Source organism: Ovis aries, chromosome X (assembly GCF_016772045.2).
Source record: "Ovis aries strain OAR_USU_Benz2616 breed Rambouillet chromosome X, ARS-UI_Ramb_v3.0, whole genome shotgun sequence".
In the NCBI taxonomy this organism is placed as follows: domain Eukaryota; kingdom Metazoa; phylum Chordata; class Mammalia; order Artiodactyla; family Bovidae; genus Ovis; species Ovis aries.
In genome coordinates this window covers 127498123-127520993 of record NC_056080.1, presented here as the reverse complement: position 1 = coordinate 127520993, position 22871 = coordinate 127498123, and the positions used below count along the sequence as shown (strand labels likewise).

The following is a 22871-nucleotide window of genomic DNA, read 5'->3' as shown; positions in this document are numbered from 1 at the left end:
CATACATTTCCATAGCTTTTTTGCCTATGATTTGAACATATTTTTATGTTCAAATAAAATAACATATTTTTATGTTATTTTATATATATTTTTATGTATATCTACATTACTACTGAAACTCCCTCCACACAACCAAGTCCTCCTACCCACATACATAAGCTTCCCTGCTGGCACCGGGGTGAAGAAGCTGCCTGCTTATGCAGGAGACATGGCTTTAATCCCTGCATGGAGAAGATCCCCTGGAGAAGGAAATGGCACCCCACTCCAGTGTTCTTGCCTGGGAAATCCCGTGGACAGAAGAGCCTGGCGGGCTACAGTCCATGGGGTCGCAAAGAGTTGGACGTGACATAGCGACTAAACACCACCACCACCATACATGCATACACTCAAACACATCTTCTTCCCAACAAAGGCAAAAAGAGGTCTGCTCAATAAATCCTAGTGCTTTCTTCCCTTGGTGGATGGGATTTGAAGGAGTGACTGGATAGCTAGGTGAACTGGAGAAGTACTTTTGCTAATGGTTCTTAGCATGGTGGAAAAGTCCATCAAGGACATTTGAAAGCCTCACAGAGTTCACTCCCTTGGCCTATAGACAAGACACCAGCAGTAACCTTTAGCAGCTGCCAAAAGCGTCTAAGACTCTCTTAGTCCTGCTATGCTAGCTGACCTTTGCAAGGAATCCTGGGTATTTTGAACTAAGAACATTTAGTATAAGAAACAAAACAAAAACAAACATCTTTCCCTGACATTTAAGAACAATACTAAAAGTGTCTATCCAAATTCACCTGGCAGGTTTGGCCTGTGCAAGATGGTGAAGGAGGAGAAGTTGATTTTAAAGCCCACAGCCCTGGGTGTCCTCTTGGAGCTCCTACTCCCTCCCATATATGCTCTGGAACCCTACTGTCTTCCCCACAAAGCTGCCTCTGTACTAGCCAAAGAAGACTAGAATTGGGAAAATGCTTTTGGATTCAACCGAAAGGAAGTCATGGGCAAGCCGACAGGGTACAGTTAGTTTATTAGATCTAAGATTCAAGTGGTGGGCACTGTGATCTGTGCAGTGCCATCTGCATAGGAAGTCTATGGTCCAGTTACTTTTTATCCTGGCCCCAACAGCCTGCCCATTAAAAAGTTCAAATGTGGCTCATCTGAAAAGCAATCAGATCTGTTATTGACACTGTTTCATTCTGAATAGTACAGAGGACTAAAGGCTTTCTTTACTTAGTTCATTAGTTAGCTAACAAGCATTTTCCAAGGACCTACTGTGCATGGAGCACAGTCCCAGACACTCGCTCTTGCCATTGCTGCTTCTGCTATTTAATTTCTGAATACAGGCTGTTGCCAGACATCCAATTTTCTGAGTGCCTGCTCTGACAGGGAACAATGACTAATGAACCAAACATCAGGGAGGGCCCTCTGATCTCCAGCACAGAACATGCCCATAAAGGCAGAGTCTAATTTGTTCAGCAGGCAGCTGCCAATTCTTCTGGGATCTTAATTACCTGGAGCAGTTTATATGGGCGAATCCCCTTGGGAGAGAAACCCTGAACTCTGTCTTTCTCACACCCTATCATACGCCAGGCCCTACAAATGGCTTGAAACCCCAGCCACTGAACATAGGTAGAAAGTCCAGGCCACAGTGGTTCACCAGACAGGCATTTTGGGCACAGCACACAACCCTCCTTCACACCTCTGCATACACTCCCCTACACACACAAACGCACACACACACACAGCAGCAGCAGCAGCAGCAGCGGATTATAGCGGAAAGCACTCTGGATTGCAAGTATCTTGGTATCAACTCAGCTCTGTCTCTGCTTCTCTGGGTGACCTTGGACGAGACTTTTTCTGTCTCTGGGCTTCTGTTTCCTGTCCTATAACGTGAGAGGTGGGACTAGATGATCTCTGTGGGCCTTTCCGGTTCTAGGACTTGACATTCTGCTTCCTGACCCCCAAGAGAGTTGCGTGACCAGGTCAACTTTGTAAAATGGGCTGAGACAAGATGGGGGCAGTAGTCAGAGTCACAGAGGAGGGAAATCTCTCTGTTTCTTTGGGTGTTGGCCCCTCCCAAAGCTCCGGTCTATTTCTGAGAAGTTTCACAAACCAAGCTGGGGGATCCGGTGGCACTGTGGGTTCTGTTGTTCCCTCAGCCTCATCTCCCTCCCCCATCATTCTTTTTATAATCCTTGTTCCAACTCTCATTCCTTTTAACTGGCCCTTAAGCTCATACTGACTAGTTCCCTTTAGCAAGCTCTTCAGAGAGACCAATGATTAAATGGTCTCGAGAGTCTCCTGAGTCTGTAAAATGTAAATAACAGCCCCTGCCCTGGCGGCCTTCACAGGCTTTTCAGAGGATCAAATAAGATAAAGTCTGTGAAAGTTCTTTGGAAATTGTCAAGTGCTATGCAAATGCAAGGGATTATTATTAATGATGGGTGAGGAGGTAGCCACGTGAGGAGAGGGGGAGCAGAGTGCCAACTTGCCTACTCTCATCACCATCTTCACTGGGTGAAGGCACTGGCGTTGCCAGCTGGCCTGTAGTCACCCAACACATCCGTGGGGGTGGTTCTTTGATTAGCATTACTCCCATTGTCCCCTAGAAAAGTTCAAGCCAGAGGAAAGAGGACAAGGAAGGAGTAGGTTACTTTGGTATGGAGAGAGAAAGACCTAGGGTTGCGGTTTTTTTCCTTAAAAAAGGCAACCCTTTCCTTCAAACAGAGTCTCACATGGAAAACTCAGTTTATAAAACAGATGAGAGCAGAGCTACTCGAGTTGAAGTTGGGATGATGCCCATGGAATCCCACTGGCTGGAGTCTCTGCCTGCCCTCAAGATCACTCTGGTGGGTCCCTAGGGCTCCAAAGGAGCACATGGAAAAATCGTCAGTGTAGAGCAGGCACTCTTGCCTGGCATCTGGGGCTCCAGACATGCAGGCGACAGCCACAGTCGGGGCACTGGAGCGAGGGAGTACAGGGCACAGAAAAGGGGGATGGAAGAATGCCACAGAAAGGCAGAATTGGGGGCAACACCTTTAGTTTACTCAGCAGCTTTTGTCTGAGCCCCACGCCTGCATTCTGAGGTTACCCTAGAATGGTTGGGTTTGGTTTGGTTTAGTAAGTCGTGTCCGACTCTTGCGACCTCATGGACTGTAGCCTGCTAGGCTCCTTTGTCTATGGGATTCTTCAGGCAAGAATATTGGAGTGGGTAGCCATTCCCTTTTCCATGGGGTCTTCCCGATCCAGGCAGATTCCTTACTGACTAAGCCACCAGGGAAGCCCAGGGCTGCAGTTTTGTGAATCAATGCTCCAAAATCAGTGCTATGGAAACACATGGGTCTAGAAATGGGTGAAGGGGCTTCCCAGGTAGTGCTGTTGGTAAAGAACCCGCCTGCCAATGCAGGAGACATAAAGAGATGTGGGTTTGATCTCCGGGTCGGAAAGATCCCCAGGAGGAGGGCACTTCGACTTGCTCCAGTATCCTTGTCTGAAGAATCCGCATGGACAGAGGAGCCTGGTGGGCTACAGTCCAGAGGGCTGCAAAGAGGCAGAAACGACTGAAGCAACGAACATGCACACGTGCAGAAATGGGTGAAACAAAGGATGGGACCAAATGAATGTGAGCAGGCCTCCTGCTTTCTCACTTTGCTCTGAGGGGGAAGGAGTCTCCTGGAGTAGCTCTTTCCAGCCCATGAGCATCCTTGGCATGGGATGAGGAAAACGCCAGAAGGAACTGGCCAGACATCTTTAGGTGGGCTCAGTGGCCAGACAGACAGCAAGCTGCCACCAGCTCCGGGGACTGGGCAGAGGAGGAGTGGCGGACACACAGGTGAGCACAACTATGGGCCTGGCATTCTGAGCAGTGGGTGCTGGGCCTGGTCAGGACTAGAGTCCAGACACCTGAGACATGGAACAAGGAGGGAGAGCAGAAGAGTTGGGGAGGGGGCGGGGAAACAGCAGGCCTCCTCCTGGAGTGCTTGCTCCATTTTCCCACCCTCCCCACCCAAACAGGCTCAGTGACACGGCACAGTTGACTGAGTAGGCAGAAAGCAATCAGATACCGCAGGTACAAGCTGAGTGTTCCAGACTCAATAGGGGTATGTGTGCCTAAGACTTTCACACAGCCAGGACATGAGTGGTTACTGACTCCCTAAGGCAGATGGAACAGTGGCAGGGATTTCTTTTGAGTCTCTGGAACTGGGAGGATATAATAATAATAATAATAATAACAATAAAATCACCTTAGACTAAATGATGCTGGCACCAGAGAAACATCCGGTGCTGGTATGTCTGTATTATTCAGGCCCTTTGCAAAAGTCCAACATCTTTCTTAGGAGATTCTTATTCCACATGTGTCTTCTCTGATTCATTTTCCACATGTGGTGGCCTAGAGCTCCTTCTCAAATTACCCTGAGGTAGCTGCTACAGAGACACGTTCTCTGTGCCAGGGTTGAGCAGGAAATGGGTAACCCAGAGCAGAAGGATCAGCAGCAAAAGCCATTTGCGCTCGAAGGAAACGAGAGTATTTGGAATTCCGGTGTGCTTGGGCGGAGGGGAAGAGGTCGTTACACCAGCCCAGACAGTTTTTGTCCCCACTCTTCTGTAAAGGAGCAGTGGGACCATCTCGGAAAATGTGTTGGATGAGAGAATCACTTGGCTAGAGGTTACTTCCCCTGCATAAGCCTGCGTGAGCACAGACACTCGGAAGGAGGCAGAGAGGTGGGTTCCTGAGGGGCCTGGGGAGGAACAGGACTCAATGAGGAAAGAAGAGCAAATGAGCCAAAAATAGCTTTGCAACAGACCCCTCAGAATGACTGTAACCCTTGATCTGTAAGTGGTTAGAGCTCCTCCCGTCAAACGAGGATGGTTTTGCTATTACAAGGATATTTAAATCAGGTACACACACAGACACACACACAGAGCCAGGAAGGATTTCTAGTCTCTTCCTAGCATCTTCCAAAAGATCCTGTCTGTCTGGTGGCGGGAAGGTGTGCGTGCTAGGTTGCATCTGATACTTTGCGACCCTATAGACTAGCCCACCAGGCTCCTCTGTCCATGGGATTCTCCAGGCAAGAATACTGGCGTGGATTGCCATTTCTTCCTCTACGGGATCTTCTCAACCCAGGGAGGTCTCCTGAGTCTCCTGCATTGGCAGGCAGATTTTTTACCGCTTTGCCACTTGCGGGAAGGGCACAGGGGCCTAGGCCAAATTTAGGCTCAGCTAGAGACCTCCCCCTCTGTCTGGGCTTCTATGAGGGTAGGGTCAGGGCACAGCCAGGACTCTCCCAGTCCCCTCTGCTAACGTCAACAGCATCCCCAGGGATGGCTTTATATGTGGATGGAGAGGGTAGCTGCCTGCTTGGTATGATTTGAGAGGTAAAGGTCAGAGGAACGTTGCTGCAAAAGGTCAGCTCTGCTGGCCCCCAGCTAAGCCTGCAATTCTCACAGTGCTTACTTTTGGCAAAGGTCCAGGTCTAAAGAGAATTGTGACTTGGGCAGGGGAAGCACGTTCAGTTACTACCAGCTGTTTACACCTTGGCTGGATTCACAGTATCACATTAGCAGTAGCAGAAAGCAAGCTTCCTGCAGGGGAATGGTTAAGAGACAGGAAGATCAGGAAAGTTCTGGAACATGTGCTATCTATCACCCTGAGCAGCTGGCGGGGGTGGGGTGGGGGGGGAGGTGTGGTTTGAGGGAGCTTGTGCTAGAAAGCAGAATGGGGGAGAAGAAAGAGGGTCAAAACCAAATTCTACCCAGTTGGCCATTTTCTGAGGAATGTGCCTGCTTCCTCTATCTAGGCTGAGAATGTTTCAGATTTGACATTTAGGTTTACAACAAAGGAGATAAAATCTCCTCTCCAGAGAGAGGCATTTCCCCAGAATTCAGACTCATCGCCTCCCACTTAACAGAGGGAGCCTGTGCTGGTGAGGAGGGCCGAGATCACGAGCCAGGGTGTCACTCACCCTTCAAGGCCTGGCGTGGCCCACTCCTTGCTTCCTGAGAAGAAGAGTGTGACCTGGTCTTTGTCATGGCGGGAATCTGCCCCCTTGGCCAAGCCCCTGCCCTGGAGACAAAGAATAGGAAAGGAACACGCAAAGAGCTGCACTTGGATGCCAGGACTCTGTTTCCACTGGGGCCAGGAACAGACCTGATCAGTGGGTTGGATGTTGCAGCTGGGGTCCCTTGGCACTGGAGAGGCTAGAAGTTATCCAGACAACAGAGCTCAATAGATGGAGTCCTGCAGCCCATCTTATATTCCCCAGAGATACCACGAGAGCCTAATGATGTTACTGAGGCCCATAGCCAAAACGCGCCCAGCAGGCAAAAATGCAAAAATCGATTCACAAAATCCGCAAAGAATTAAGTGTAGATAGAGCCAGATTGAATGAACCCCCTGGCCTCTGTGGGCTGCAGGGACCAGAGGAACCCCATTCCCCTAGGCTGCTACAGTGCCTGGCATGGTGACATGACACCTGCTAGGCAAAAAGCAATCCCCTTTCCTTCACCTGCAGCTTGGCCCCTGGTGGGACGCACCTGGCCAGCTCTGCTCTGTTTTCTTAAGTGCATGCGGAGTCAGAGCAAGGAGCAAGGGAGGGAGGAGGGGAGGGGGGAGGGAGGAGGGGAGGGCGGAGGGAGGAGGGACTCCAGGAAGGGAGGAAGGGCCAGGACGCTGGCCTCCTGAGGTAGCCCAGATTCTGCATGAATACACTAGTGACTGTGAAAGGTAGCTGTGCTGCCTCTTCCAATTCTAGCACTTCTGGGAGTCATTTCTCAGCTCACACTTCCCTCCTGTGACAGATACATAAATCCTTGGCTGAAGAGGCTGCCGTGCCCCTTCCTGTCTCAGACGTGATTTTCTTCAGATGAATTGCACCACCTCCTTCAGACTTGCTCAGGTCAGGTGACCAGACCAGGCACAGTGCAACAGCCATCAGGCTATGGTGAGGAAGGAGAAGAGAACTGTGATTTCTGGTCAGCTCCCTGGCTCTGTGTCTGCCCAAAGCAAGCTAGATACCCGCAGACAGGCCCCTTAGACCTTCCTGGACAAGTCCGTTGCATAAACAACCATATGACACATTCCTAAGACACACAGACAAGATTTCTGAAAGCCAGCTCCCAAGTATTTCTGGGAGGCTTTTCCACTTTGAGAAATGTCTGTGGCAACACTTGGTCTCAGCTTAGCTTCTCCCTACACCCAGGTTCTTCTCCTAGTTTCTGTATACTCCAGGAATGCTGGCTCACTTTCATATTGGCCCAAATAATTAGGAAAGCAGAAATACTGAAAAAACCAAACAAACAAACAAACAAACTAGGCCCATACTGCAATTTAAAAGCTAGCTATACATGATTTTTGGGGGTAAAACTTTTATTTTGAATTATCCATGCCACAGGTCCAGTGTTACCCCAGCTACATGAAATTCAACTGTAATTGTATTTGGAATCTGTGTGTGAGTGGATGATTTCTTTTTGCAAGAATCTTTTTTATTTATGTTTGACTTGGACTGGTGTCAAAGTGACTCTGCATGCCTGAGTACCCAGAGAGCAGCTCACTAGCAACCTAGGAGTCAGTGACGCCTATGGATAATGTGGATAATGAATATAAGAACAACCAAAATGTGACAGATACAAGAATGGATCTATGCGGCTAAAGACAGAGGCTGCAATGAATTAGAAGTACACAATCTAGTATTATTAAGGAACAAGCATGATCCTGGATGCTCTAAATAGAGAAGAAGCCTGTAGGAACTCTGAGGTCATCTTCCTTCTCTATTCCATGGCCATTGGCCACTAATGAAACCCTATACTGCTCCAGTCTCCCGTGGGACAGCTAGCTCAGGGAGTTAGGACAGGTGATTAGGTCCTCTGAGGTTCAGTTAATTTTGCTCTTTTCCAAACCTGCCATCTTGCAAAATGTGTGTCACTAGTAAGAAGAGAGATGGGGGTGACTGGCTAAAGCTGTTACAGAGGGCATAATGAAGTTTCTGGTAGAGAATTTGGAGATTGTCTAAGGGATAGAGAAATACAAGCTGGTTCAAATTTTTTATAATAGATTTTGTTAATTTGGAAAAGAAAGCTGACAAAGGGCATCGGAACTACCATTAAGCATAAAAGAGGTGGATCAGAAAGCAGGAGGACAAAATTTGGGAGGAACAGTCTCAGAGAGCAAAGGTTGTTAAACCCTGGACTAGGCCACCAAAGGATGTTGTAGTATTTCCTTTCTTAGAGGTGTTGGAAATTTAGCTGTCTCGGCTTGAGCCTTTGGCTAAAGACAGTTCCAAGGACAACATAGCAAAGACATGCAAGGCTCCTGAGGTACAATCTAGGCGGAAGGTAGGAGAACAGACCCAAAACCTTGATCAGCTTTCCACTTCCTTCTAGGGCTCACCTCGCAATCCACAAGGTGAGCCCCGGGAAGAAGCAGGACTAATAATCATGTTCCCTATCTCAGAGCAATGGGAGGAGGAAGGGGCCCATCACAAATTCTTCATAGAAATGGGAACCCTCTTGTACAGTTTGATTTTATACAAGTTCCCCACCAAATCTTGCCTGAATCTGTCCAGAAATTGGCACCAGGCCGTGTGAAATTGCCACAGTGACATATTTCCTGTCCTTCTACTGGGGCTTTGTGCATTCGGAGAAAGACTGGAACCTCTTTGACTTACTTCCCGGAAATACTCCTTAAGTTGGAGCTGAATATGCCTGTGAACAATGCTGAGAAGAAATCAGAGGAAGGTGGTGAGGACAGCCCCACCAACTTCTCAGCGACGTGTCCCAGAGTGTGGTAGAGGCGGTGCCCTTGAGCCAGGGGAAAGGCCTGCTGCTGATTTGGAGTGTTGAGTGTCACGGGGCAGAGCAGGACACCAGAGATATAAAAATAGCAGAGTGTTCTTACACTTGGAAGTGGGCTGTCAGAGGGGGCCTTCAAGCTAGGTGTACATGGATAAGTTAAAAAGTGAAAGTCGCTCAGTCGTGTCCAACTCTTTGCAACCCCATGGATAGTCCAAGAGATTTTCCAGGCCACAATACTGCATAGTTGTTCCCTTCTCCTGGGGGCCTTCCCAACCCAGGGATCAAACCCAGGTCTCCAGCACTGCAGGTGGATTCTTTACCAGCTGAGCTACCAGGGAAGCCCGTACATGGATAAGAGGATCTCAAATCATACAGTATGGCTCCCCTTGCCTGCCTCTGCTAACACAGTGTGGTCGGATGGCCCCGAATCCAGTGACTTGCCTACCACTTTCAAGATTTAGGCCATGTCTGAGGGCCACCAGTACTGTTCTTTATTTGTTGTTTAGTCGGTCGCTCAGCTGTGTACCGACTCTTTTGCAACCCCATGGACTGCAACCCTCCAGGTTCCTCTGCCCGTGGGACTTCCCAGGCAAGAATGCTGGTGTGGGTTGCCACTTACTTCTCCAGGGGATCTTCTCGACCCAGGGATGGAACCCAAGTGTCCTGCATGGGCAGGTGGATTCTTTAGCACCAAGCCACATGGGAAACCTTATCTATTTAACATTTTCTCTAAAACAGCTTATAGGAGATTCGCTTTTTACAACTGCCTCCAGCTCAGAAAGATTTTAGAAATCATACAGTGTATGTGTTAGACACACTCCTCCCCCTCCATACATGTTGAATAAATAAATAGCTATAAAAATAGAAAAAGTTAGTCCATGTACCACCTAAAATGATCTTGCATACCACCAGCGCCTGTTTACTGCACTTGGGGGGAACAGTGCTTTCTGTATAAGGCACGCAGAAGGTCCCCACTGCCAACAAGCATGGCTTTCTTTCCTCCTGCAATGTAAAGCCGGCAGGGCTTTAGAGGGCTGAGTGGCCGGGATGCCATCCTGAGCCTGCTTCAATCACGCCTTCCTCTAGGGCTAGGGGCCCAGCCCTTCCTATTTTCCTCCTTTCAGGTGCCAACCCTGGCCAAGGCTGCAGTTTGCAGCAGAACACAGGGCCCTTATTCTTGGTCAAGTGCTCCTTCCCTCAAGCTATTTCCCCTGCTGAGAATTCCTCACTAGACCTCACTTAACTTGGACAGTGCTCTCTGTGGAGCGGACTTCCTCAGCCTCGGCCCCAGGGGCTGCTTTGGCTGGAGTGCCCCCAAGCCCACATCAGTAGCCTGCCTGTCCAGCCCAGTGCTTACAAGGGGCCCAGCCACCTCCGGCTGAGAAGCGTGGAGTGCGTGGTGCCCTGAGCTGGGAGCACCGTCTTCCCTGGGAGGCCAGCAACCCCCCTTTCACTGAGCTGGCTCCCCGGGTGGTCAGGAGACAAAGGAGGCCCGCAGCAAGAACATGAGGAGCGGGGCCAAAGTGTTCTGCAGGCCAGAAAGATTGTGCCAATGTGGGGTAAACACAAGGACTATCTAACAATCAGGGCTGGCCAACAAGGGAACCCGCTTGTGGGTAGATGCCTACAGGCTGAAGCAGTGTGTTCACCCCCTGGGGATGCTTTACAAGATTCCTGTGTCTGCTGGAGAGTTAAGGCCCTTTAGGGGCTTAGAGCCCTTTTTGCTGTTATTAAACAGATAATCACTCCCCATTCCACCATCCCCCACCCCATCTAACTTGGACTCTCTCAGGGTCTCTGAATGCAAAGTCCCCAGAAACAAAACTGCTCTGAGGGAGGCAGGGCTGAGGCAGGGAGCTCTGCCCGTTCCATTCCCCAGGCTCCCAGAGCTCCCTAACTTCCACTACCCACTGGGAGATGCTTTCCAGTTCAGGGCAATCCAGCTTGAAAATACTGTGGTGAAGAAAATTAAACCAGGTGAAGACCCAAACCCCTTCAAGTTTAGAAGACACACACAGATTTTTATTTGTGACCTTGCTTGTTTGGAGGTGTAACCTCTATTTGGAGATGAGGGCTGTGGCACAATGCCTCCTGTCTTTCTTTGGGTCCTCCTCTAAACTCTTTCTTCTTCTCCTTCCCTTCAAATTCACTTTCACTCCGGCCTCTCTTCCTCTGCCCCCAACTCTTTCCCCCCTTTCTCTGTTCTTTTCCTTCGGCAGACCCCAAGGCACCAAGGAGGACCTTAGGGGTCTATATATTGCAGCGCTATTCCCTATGGGAATTCTAAGATTCCTTGCAACCACTGGACTCTATGACTGATTAACTGAGGGACAAGAAGTGATTGGTGAACAAACTGAGCCAAGAAGAAAGAGGGCTAGCAGCAAGAAAGCAGAGTGTGTGACTCTGAGGGTGAGGACATTAGGGCAGCAGGCAGGTGCCTGACAGGTGGGGCCGGCTTCTCTCTACTCACCCTCCCCACTGCAGCAGAGAGGCTGGTGGGTACACAGTTGGCAGAGGACATTGGAGAAGATCTGCCATGTAGCGAGCTCTGAGCTCTCAAGCCTTGCCTGCCAAGGAGCTCTCTCTGGTTAGTGAAGTGTCACCTACTGTGGCTATGGACCCTCATCATATAATCCAGGGAGAGATGGTCCACTATGAAGGAATCAGAATGCAGTGAAATGTACCAAACACTGACTTTCACCAAGCAGACTGGTTTCTGGTAGCTCATCTGTGCATAAGTGAGGGGGAGAGCAGCTATATATAGCAGCAGTCAAATTCTCAAAGGGCCTTGCATTGAGTCATGCAGCGGTGGTTCTAGTGAAAGTGGGGGTTTACCAAGAAACCAGATTTCTAAGACAAAGGACCAGTCTAGTCCTTCTTCTTAGGCAGTTTTTTAGATGGGATGCAAACATCCAAGACCGGAAAATCCCGCTAGTTCAAATGATAATTTCTCCAAAGACACACACGAAGAACTCAAGAAACTTATTCTGGGTTGAGGAGCTGAGCTTTGGGGCTAAAGGAGTCACTGGGAGACATTTGGTGGAGAGCTCATTAGCAACTATACCTTGACCACACCCCCAAACACCTTGGTTCTCGTTACTAAATCATTCCATCATCCTTGAGTTTTCAAAGTGGACCCTAATGTTCTGTTCAGCCTAGATCCTCTCTTGGGGTCATGACTTTTTACACATTTACCACCTTCTCCTTTCCCTTTCTTGCTTCTGTGAATCCCCTCTTCCTCCCGCCCTTCTAACCTTCAGGGGTTCAATGACATATTCATGTGTCCACACATCCCATCTATACACAAGATGCTAGAAGTGTGATCTTTCAGAATATCTGAATTGGAAGAGGGTCAATCAACCCATTCTCTCTCTCCCCTCTCTCATTTTGTAAGTAGGGAAAGCAGCCCACAGAAGGGCAGGGAGTTACTTACTCAAGCTCAAGCATCAGATTGGTGGCAAAGTCGGGACTCGAACCCAGATCTTCTGGATCCAAATCTGACCCACTTTCTACAATCTCAAGCTGTAGCTCCTCCAGGAACTGTGCCTCCTCCATGAATTCGGGGTCCTCTACCAACTGGGGCTCTTCCATGAGCTGAGGCTCCTCCAGGCTTTCCCCCTTCATTGTCACTGTTGCCCAGGGAAATCTTGATTGCCTGGCTGGGGTTGGTTCCTCTCTCTCTGTACCTCCCTCTCATGCTCTAGCTCTCCCTCTATAGCTGCCGGGCTAGGGCGGGATCAACTGGAAACTCTTGCCCAGGCTCAGAAGAAAAAGTGCTCAGGGAGCCTCAGGGCCAGCCTGGGCTGGCTCAGTTGTGGAGGCGGGAGGAAGTTCCTGGCCCTGAGTGCCTTCGGGGGCTCCCAGGCTCCGAGGGAAGGCTGGAGCTCCTGGGGCAAGTGCTGCCCTCCAGATCTTCTGCTGAGGCCGGGCCAGCTTCCTAAACTAACTCCCAGACTGAAGGGGAGGGCCGGATCCTCCAGGGGAGCCCAGACAGTGGCTCTGCCAGCCAGCCCCTGTGGTTGGAACTTTCAAAAAGACCAATGTTTCAGCAACTTATTTCTTTTGCAACCCGAACAGCAAGCCTTTCTGTCCCCCTTGCATGACTGTGGCTGTGGCGTGCAGCCCCAGTCTGAACAGAAGCAGAATTCCAGGGCTGGGACTCCATAACACCCAAACCACTGGTCAATTCCATTAAATAAAATCAAATAAAAAACCACCATTTTGGGCATCAGGGAGACCCAAAGCTGGTCTCTTGGCATGGAGATGCTGTGTACCTACTGGGATGGGATATGCACAGCCATCTAGAGATGAGAAGTCATAAGACCATTGAATCAGGAGACATGATTTCTCTTTTCAGCTGGTTACTAATGGCCGTTTGGCTTGTGACAGGCACCCACCCATCTCTGGGCCTCAGTTTCCTCATTTGTAAAGGGTGAGGGTCAGACTGAATGACTGCCCTCTGGTAGAAACCCTACCAGATCTGAGCCTCTGTGTCTCTGGCTAAGATGCAAGTGAAGGCAGAAGGTGCCAGCCCCAAACACTGGGTAGATGGAAGTTCAAGGTCTTAAAGACGCAGTCCCCAGTTCCACTGCCCTCTGAAATCCTTCTCCACTTGCCAGCAGTGCCAGTAGGGTGCCCTCATGCCTCTTCAGGTTTCAATCTCTGGTAAAAATGTCAAAGCTCCCAGCAGTTTGTCCCCCGCAAACAGAAGGAAAACGAGAAGCCTTGTCAGTCATTTACACCTGAGTGTGAATGAAGAAGGTTCAGAGAGCAAGCCTGGACAGAGATAAAGCTTGCCAGACTGGGCTGCGGGTGTTAGCTGGCTTTGGGCAGGACAGGTTGTGTGATTGACGGAGCAAGGGGAGGGGTCTGTGAGGGGACTGGTGAGAGAGGGAGATAAGGCATGTCCCAAAAGGTTTTGTTCTGGAATGTCCTCTCACTTAACCCCCACCCCTCAACGACACTTCCACCATTTTCTTTTTCTTTTTTTACTTCCGCCATTTTCTAAATGAGGCGACAGAGGTCGAGAAGTCACTTGCTAACGTCACATCATCTGTCAGGCCCTTCTCTACTCCTCAGTGGCTGCTCCAGGGTCTTTTGAGGTGAAGAAGGCCACCCCAGCTCCCCACAAAGGCAAGCACCTCCCACCCTACTGGGAGAGAACCTGGGAAAAACAGAGTGGGGCCCTGACTCTCTAGGATCCTGGCTCCCCAGCATTCAAAAGCTCTGGACATACCTTGCAGTTAATACTAGAATATATCAGCAAAGCCACCCACATCTGAATAGGTAGCTGAAGACATTTTGGAGACATAGTCATTTCGGGGGGCTAGTTTCGAGTATAATTTTCAGTGCATTAGTTCTTTATTCTCTTCACTGACATTCACCCTGTTCATCTGGCAGGTGAAGAGCTCTTCAAAGTCTTTCTGATCTTGATTTTCAGCTGATAGGCCATTAGGGCCCTTAGAGAATCACTCTGCCTAAATCATGGTTGCTTGATCTTGGCAATGAGAAAATTTCTTTGGGGGTTTGCTTCTATCTGAGGCCCCCAGTGAGCCAGAGTAACTTCAAAATCCACACCTTAGGGTATTAGCAGTGACTGGGTTCATTTTAACTTTTCTTGCTACTGATTTGGGGCAAGAATCCCTCACAGAGGGACATAAATGATACAATGCCCAAGGTTTTAACAAGGTAACTTTTGTTTTTGTGAATTTTCTAATCCTGTGGGAAGGATTAGAACACCCCTCAGCCTGTGTTCTCACAGCTTCCTGCACCTTTTCTTCATTATGATCAATTGTAATGATATGGCTATTTGTGTAATTATTATTTGATGTCTGTCTCCACTACTAGATTGTAAATTTCCTGCCACGGGGATCCTTCCTGGCTTGTTGGCTGCCACTTTCTCCCCGTGTCTGATTTTCACATGTGTGTGGAAGGAGAAATCCTCCTCGTCCCCAAGCACCTGGGGTGTGCAGTCTTATTCCAATGACTTCCCACACTGAATGCCCCCCAAAATTGTTAGACCATTAGGATGGATGTCCCACTGAAGCTAATCTGCCTAGGAGATAAGAAAGCTGAAAGATTCACAGGGGAATTAATAGCTCCTTAGTCCGTTCCCCCACATGATTCCAGTCCTAGAAGAGCTAGTAAAGAATCTGCCTGCAATGCAGGAGACCCCAGTTAAATTCCTGGGTTGGGAAGATCCCCTGGAGAAGGGATAGGCTACCCACTCCAGTATTCTTGGGCTTCCCTTGTGGCTCAGCTGGTAAGGAAGCCGCCTGCAACTGTGGGAGACCTAGGTTTGATTCCTAGGTTGGGAAGAGCCCCTGGAGAAGGGAAAGACTACCCACTCCAGTATTCTGGCCTGGAGAATTCTATGGACTGTATAGTCCGTGGGGTCACAAAGAGTCAGACATGACTGAGCGACTTTCACTTCACTTCACTTCCATTTCCAATGGAAATATCATACGTGTTTCTATTACGAAAGTATTTTCCTAAGAACATTCATCTCTCACACATGCACTTTTCTTTTCCTTATAAGCACCTGCATCTGATGCCTTTGTTTTCCCCACCTGTCTGACCCCTTCTGTCCATGATCCTTATTACCAGCCCTCTCATACTTTTATTCAGTTCTTTATTGCTAGTCACCACCTTCCCCGTGTTTGTATTTTATGTAACATCCCTTGGTAACTCTGTCTAGCTTCTCTGCTTGCTGGTAGTCAGGAAGTTCTTTCTGTTATCTAATCACAGTTCTTCATGCTACAGTAGAGGCCTATTTCCTCTCGTTCTGTTTCTAGTGTGGTTTGGAAATAGCTAGTCACCATCTCTGAGTTGTGACTTTCTTATATTTGAAGATCAACCTCTCTTTGACCACCATCTGGCCCATTCTTATGCTCCTCTTCAATCAATCATCTTGGCTCTTTAGTTTGGCCCCACAGCTCCCTCAAGTCCCAGGCATTAGCTCGTTGGCTAAGCAAGCTTCTCTTCCCTTCTGCATTCAGACTGTTTTCCAGCCTGGACAAATTATCTGACATTTGCACCCCAGAAAATTTAACCCTGGGGCCCCAGAAACAAATGCAGCCTGAAGCTTTGTGTCCCATGGCCACTGTACAATGAGAAGCATTCACAGCTTAGAAGCAAAGGGAAAATAAAAACCCCGATGACCCTCTGTGGTTCTTTTCTTCTTTACAGTAAATAATTTACAAAAACAAATTTTCCTCCACCATAGGCTTTATCACTGGTCCCCAGGGCCAGCCTTTACGCATTTCCATACCGTCATGGACTATTTTTAGTGAAAGATGACATTAAGTACTGGCTGCCCTGTGGGCTTCAACCCCCATCTCTTCCTCCTGTCAGAATGTTGTCAGACCTCCCCTTTTGGACCTGCTGGCCACTCATAGCCTAGAAATATTTCCAAGAGTGTGAGTAGCTATGGCATGACTTCAGGGGTTTCTGAGAAAGCCTCTGTCTAAACATATCTCCTTCTGCTTGGGTCTGATGATTAGAATTTCAGCCATAGAGATTCATTTCTTTAGCTCAATATCACTTCCTCAGGAAGCCTTGTCTGATACTTTGTTACACTCTCAGGGAGGAGCTTATTCCTTTTCCCTCTTGGTACTTCTTTGTAATTATGGATTCATTAGTGTGGTTATTTAGGTTAATGCTCGTCTCTTTACTCTACTATTCCATGATGGCTGGGGCCATGCTTTTTGTGAGTTCCCCACTCTATCCCCAGTGCTTAACAGTGGTCATGTATGGATGTGAGAGCGGGACTGTGAAGAAAGCTGAGCGCCGAAGAACTGATGCTTTTGAACTGTGGTGTTGGAGAAGACTCTATGGAGTCCCTTGGACTGCAAGGAGATCCAACCAGTCCATCCTAAAGGAAATCAGTCCTGGGTGTTCATTGGAAGGACTGATGCTGAAGCTGAAACTCCAGTACTTTGGCCATCTCATGCAAAGAGTTGACTTGTTGGAAAAGACCCTGATGCTTGGAGGGATTGGGGGCAGGAGGAGAAGGGGACGACAGAGGATGAGATGGCTGGATGGCATCACTGACTCGATGGACATGAGTCTGAGTGAACTCCGGGAGTTGGTGATGGACAGGGAGGCCTGGCGTGCTGCGATTCATGGGGTCACAAGGAGTCGGACACGACTGAGCGACTGAACTGAACAGTGAGCCTGTCACATGGAAGGCATGAGAGAAATATTTGTTGTTGACTGAATCTGCTCATGAACCTAAATGTGAATTTTCCAGAGCACTGATGGGAAAGGGTGTGGGCATGCATGCCCAGGACATTAGCTTGGTGCAAGGGCCCCAGAAGGCAAGGTGCTGACCATAAGCAGCAATCTGCTTCCCCAGATGACCCAAGGCTGCTTCCTTTTTGCTACTCCAGCTCCCTTTCCTTTCCTGTCAGCTTGAGACTTCCCTCCTTCCTCAGCCCAACCGCAGGAACTTTTTTTCCAGAGAGATTTGGGTGAACAATGTGTGTGTGTGTGTGCGTGTGTGTGTGTGTGTGTGTGTGTGTATTCGTGGGCTTCCCTGATAGCTTAGCTAGTAAAGAATCTGACTGAAATGCAGGAGACCTGGGTTCAATCCCTAAGTTGGGAAGATCCCCTGGAGAGGGAAATGGCAACCCACTGCAGTGTTCTTGCCTGGAGAATCCCATGGACAGAGGAGCCTAGTGGGCTAGGTCCATGCAGTCGCAAAGAGTCAGGCACGACTGAGCAACTAACACTACCACACTACATATGTATTCTCAGGGCAGCGCCTTGACATGATCCTGGTTCTGTTATCCCCATCAGAAGGGGCCTGGTGGAGACCGAGGCCAGAGATGCACAGATGTGAAGCCATACCCACAGACTCCTCTGGTACCCATTGTCAACTGCACGCCCACGCTTAGCCTTCCTGGTTCTGATGGACTTTCTGCAAGCATACTTGAAGGGTGCCTTTCTGCTCTTGGGCCCTGAAGGCCTCCACCTACCCAAGACTAGCTAGGTCCCTGAGGGGAGGCTTGCTCCAACTCAGAGAGGGGCCACAAGAGGAGGGCCAGAGAAGGCCTCTCATACATGGAAAGTGTTCCTCGCTGTCCCCACCCCAGCCAGCTCCTTCTGACCCATGACACTTGCTGGACAGGCAAGGTCCCCCTCCCCCCTCCCAACCAGATGGCCTCACAGCTCTTCCCACTGGCCATTCTTTAAGGCCCTGCTGGAAGCTGCTGTCATAAACAGACTCTCCCTTCCTAGTTTGCTTTGGCACAGCAAAATGGCTGTGTGGGGAGGCCTTACAAATAGCTGTGAAAAGAAGAGAAGTGAAAAGCAAAGGAGAAAAGGAAAGATAAAAGCATCCGAATGCAGACTTCCAAAGAATAGCAAGAAGAGATAAGAAAGCCTTCTTCAGTAATCAATGCAAAGAAATAGAGGAAAACAACAGAATAGGAAAGACTAGAGATCTCTTCAAGAAAATTAGAGATACCAAGGGAACATTTCATGCAAAGATGGGCTCGATAAAGGACAGAAATGGTATGGATCTAACAGAAGCAGAAGATATTAAGAAGAGGTGGCAAGAATACACAGAAGAACTGTACAAAAAAGATCTTCATGACCCAGATAATCACAGTGGTGTGATCACTCATCTAGAGCCAGACATCCTGGAATGTGAAGTCAAGTGGGCCTTAGAAAGCATCTCTACGAACAAAGCTAGTGGAGGTGATGAATTCCAGGGGAGCTGTTTCAAATCCTGAAAGATGATGCTATGAAAGTGCTGCACTCAATATGCCACCAAATTTGGAAAACTCAGCAGTGGCCACAGGACTGGAAAACGTCAGTTTTCATTCCAATACCAAAGAAAGGCAATGCCAAAGAATGCTCAAACTACCGCACAATTGCACTCATCTCACATGCTAGTAAAGTAATGCTCAAAATTCTCCAAGCCAGGCTTCAGCATTACATGAACCGTGAACTTCCAGATGTTCAAGCTGGTTTTAGAAAAGGCAGAGGAACCACAGATCAAATTGCCAACATCTGCTGGATCATGGAAAAAGCAAGAGAGTTCCAGAAAAACATCTACTTCTGCTTTATTGACTATGCCAAAGCCTTTGACTGTGTGGATCACAATCAACTGTGCAGAATTCTGAAAGAGATGGGAATACCAGACCACCTGACCTGCCTCCTGAGAAACCTATATGCAGGTCAGGAAGCAACAGTTAGAACTGGACATGGAACAACAGACTGGTTCCAAATAGGAAAAGGAGTGCGTCAAGGCTGTATATTGTCACCCTGCTTATTTAACTTATATGCAGAGTACATCATGAGAAATGCTGGACTGGAAGAAACACAAGCTGGAATCAAGATTGCCGGGAGAAATATCAATAACCTCAGATATGCAGATGACACCAACTTTATGGCATAAATTGAAGAGAAACTAAAAACCCTCTTGATGAAAGTGAAAGAGGAGAGTGGAAAAGTTGGCTTAAAGCTCAACATTCAGAAAACGAAGATCATGGCATCTAGTCCCATCACTTCATGGGAAATAGATGGGGAAACAGTGGAAACAGTGTCAGACTTTATTTTTTGGGGCTCCAAAATCACTGCAGGTGGTGACTGCAGCCATGAAATTAAAAGACGCTTACTCCTTGGAAGAAAAGTTATGACCAACCTAGATAGCATATTCAAAAGCAGAGACGTTACTTTGCCAACTAAGGTCCATCTAGTCAAGGCTATGGTTTTTCCAGTAGTCATGTATGGATGTGAGAGTTGGACTGTGAAGAAGGCTGAGCGCCGAAGAATTGATGCTTTTGAAGTGTGGTGTTGGAGAAGACTCTTGAGAGTCCCTTGGACTGCAAGGAGATCCAACCAATCCATTCTGAAGGAGATCAGCCCTGGGACTTCTTTGGAGGGAATGATGCTAAAGCTGAAACTCCAGTACTTTGGCCACCTCACGTGAAGAGTTGACTCACTGGAAAAGACTCTGATGGTGGGAGGGATTGGGGGCAGGAGGAGAAGGGGATGACAGAGGATGAGATGGCTGGATGGCATCACTGAGTCGATAGACGTGAGTCTGAGTGAACTCCGGAAGTTGGTGACAGACAGGGAGGCCTGGCGTGCTGCGATTCATGGGGTCGCAGAGTCGGACACGACTGAACTACTGAACTGAACTGAACTGAACTGAAGTTTTGGGCTTGCAGATCAAGAAACAGTAAACTTGAGCCCTTTCCCTCAAGAAGCAGAAGCCCCAGCCTAGCCTGCAGTGGCTGGGGGCTCTGCTGCAACCGCTTTGGTCCTGCCCCCTCCCTCCTCTACCCCTCTACTGTGCCTAACAGGGCAGGCATTCTGCAGTAGGTGCTGGGTAAATAGGAGACCTATGGTCGATAAATGATGGATTGATTAATTGAAGTGCTTGGCCGCTCAGTACAAGGTCTAATGAGGCCCTGCCGTGGTTCAGTTCCATGTGCACCTGGGGAAGCAGAGTTTAGTGCATTAGGACTGGGCCAGGTTTATCTTATTCCTTTTTGTTTCTTTTTCTTTTTTTAGTGCAACTGACTATGAACTGAAAGGGTGAGGGATAGAGAGAAGTGAGGGGCTGGAGGCCTGGGAGGGGCCTCAAGAAAGGGGAATCCTACACCTCTGCCTCAGTTCCCACCCCCAACTGTCACTGGATTCAGGGAATTTGGGGAGCCCAGCTCTCCTGAGCCATGAGATGGTGGTTCTGGGCTTGTCTGAGATTTGCATACAAATCACACCTGTCAGTAATTCCCATGCTACCTTTTGACTTTATCTCCCTGTTTCTTCTTCCTTTCCTTGGACAGGAAGGCAGAGTCCCCCATGACACTCGGCCTGTGAGCCATTTACCCACTGACAACACAGTGTGACAGGCTGGGTGGAGACAAGGAAAGAGAAGAGGACCTATTGGTTTCGACATAAACTTTGAGCCAGTGGACTATTAGATTGATGGGGCTATTCTGTGTTGTAGATATTCGTGTGAGTTTATTAGAGAAATATGTCATAGAATTTAGCAAGTCCCATTTCACTGGGGGCTCAGTTGCACCAAACCAGTAATGCCATTTTCTGAAAAGGCTAGGAAGTGAACTCAGAGAAGGCAATGGCACCCCACTCCAGTACTCTTGCCTGGAAAATCCCATGGACGGAGGAGCCTTGCAGTCCATGGGGTCACTAAGAGTCGGACACGAGTGAGCGACTTCACTATCACCTTTCACTTTCCATTTTCATGCATTAGAGAAGGAAATGGCAGCCCACTCCAGTGTTCTTGCCTAGAAAATCCCATGGATGGGGGAGACTGGTGGGCTGCCATCTATGGGGTCGCACAGAGTCGGACATGATTGAAGCGACTTAGCAGCAGCAGCAGGAAGTGACCTAGGTATCACTGTGAATTCAGGCCAGCCTGGAGACTTTGAGACTTTGTGAAGAATGGATTGGGCCTCCCAGCTTCCTCTAAACCCATCTCCCTAAAGTCCCCAGAACAGTACCTGACGCAACAAGCAGACATGAAAGGAAGAACTTCTGACACCTGTTCCGCACCCGCACCCCCAATGCACCAGGCTGACTTCAGGACTGCACCATCAGGTGACAGCAGGAGATGCCAACCCTCAAGAACACCCCAAACCATGCTTAAGTCCACAGCAGCTCACCTACCTGCCTACATGTGCTGCAGAGTGGGGGGCCCTCAGGGAGGAATCACCTTCACCGCCTGGCACTTGCCTCTGAGCAGACTCTTGGCCTGACACTAGGCAGGGGAGGCTTTTCCTTTGGAAGTGTAGTGAGCTCTACTTAGACCCCCAGCAGGCTTCTGAATGCCTGGCCCCAGGGAAGCCTGCCACTGAGCAAGCAGAAGCTTGATGCCTCAGTAACCTGGCTCTGTTACATAAGGCACTACGAGAGATATGAGTCAGGGACCTCAGGCTGGCCCAGGCCCAGCCTAGCCTGGGAGTGAGGCTAAAAGGGAGGTGTGTGTTTGTGTGTGTGGGGAGGGGGGGTAAGCCAGGAAGGAGCTGCTGGAACCACTTCCTTTCCTCTCACTTCTCACCCCCTTCTTCCTCAGGGATAGCTATAGCCAATCGCTGGCCTACAAAGCTCGGAGTGGGAATCCCGGCCAGACCCTGAGCTGTGAGCAGCTGCTCTCCATCTCCCCTGAAGAGAAGACAAGAGGAAGTAGGCTGAATACCCAAGGCTGTTTCGTGAGTAAATTCTTCCTTCTAGGAAGGATGGGGAAGGTCCCTTTGGGGCTTTGTCCACAGGCAGGGGCCTGATTTCAGGCTGGGCCTATTTGAGGAAAGTGGTTCCCAGGGGAGGAAGGCTGATTGCATGCCTGGGGCATCACTGACCAAGTAGCTTAGGGCTCTGGTTTCCCCTCAGGCTAGTGCTGCACAATGGGAAACCTCCCAGTCAGTCTTCGTGCTGGCTGGGATCTCACACCTCACAAACTGTTTCCCATAGGGCAACAGCCACTTTGGGGCAGAGATTTCCAGGTAGAAGGTACAAGTGAATTAGCTTTGCCCCATGAAAAGACTCCCTCCTGCCCAGATTAGCATTTGAAAAAGCTTATTTTCTAGACTCCTCCCATCTTATCCCCACTCTGACTTCTTGGCTAAGCTGGATTTTGGCATGGGTACGTGGTGGCTTCCATAAGCCATTTCCCCACGCTGACTCCTCATCAAACCTGCTTTGAGGCCGAGATCTAGCCTTCAGCCTTCACAGAGATCCCATTAGTCCACAGGGTCCTGCTCTGCCAAACCCGTGGCCCCAAGCAAAGCTCTAACCCTTGTCCCATTATTGCAGGCAATGGGACAGCGCAACATGTTCTGGGCCATTATTGCCTTCTTCACCTAAAAGAGAAATTTGGTCTTTTTTGACCCCTGTGGTCACGGAATGCTCTCCCTTGAGTGCACTGAGCACAGAGTGCCCCATCAAATGGGCCCAAGCTTCAGGCCCACTCAGCACACTGGCTTCTCTAGGGCTAGTGAGACTACTGCATGATACCAACCAATTTGTTATGTAAACCCAGCCAGTCATGGCAGATTATGGCTCTGTGGATATCTTGAGGGATCCCTTACGTAAGAGGAGAAAGTTCAGGTAAGAGC

The 22871-nt window shown here is 49.0% G+C and overlaps 1 protein-coding gene across 4 annotated transcripts in view; it reads right to left on the bottom strand.

Annotated features, from left to right (window-relative positions):
* Nucleotides 1-22871, bottom strand: part of TSC22D3 (TSC22 domain family member 3) — a 67604-nt gene that overhangs the window by 36740 nt on the left and 7993 nt on the right. The window contains exon 1 of one of the 4 annotated variants that reach the window (XM_042242388.2): nucleotides 12215-20413. The exons of the other annotated variants lie outside the window; for them this stretch is intronic. Coding sequence (XP_042098322.1) covers nucleotides 12215-12405 — 191 coding nt within the window. The 5' untranslated portion in view covers nucleotides 12406-20413. Of the gene's footprint in view, nucleotides 1-12214; nucleotides 20414-22871 lie in introns of those variants that run through there. 4 annotated transcript variants of the gene reach the window in all.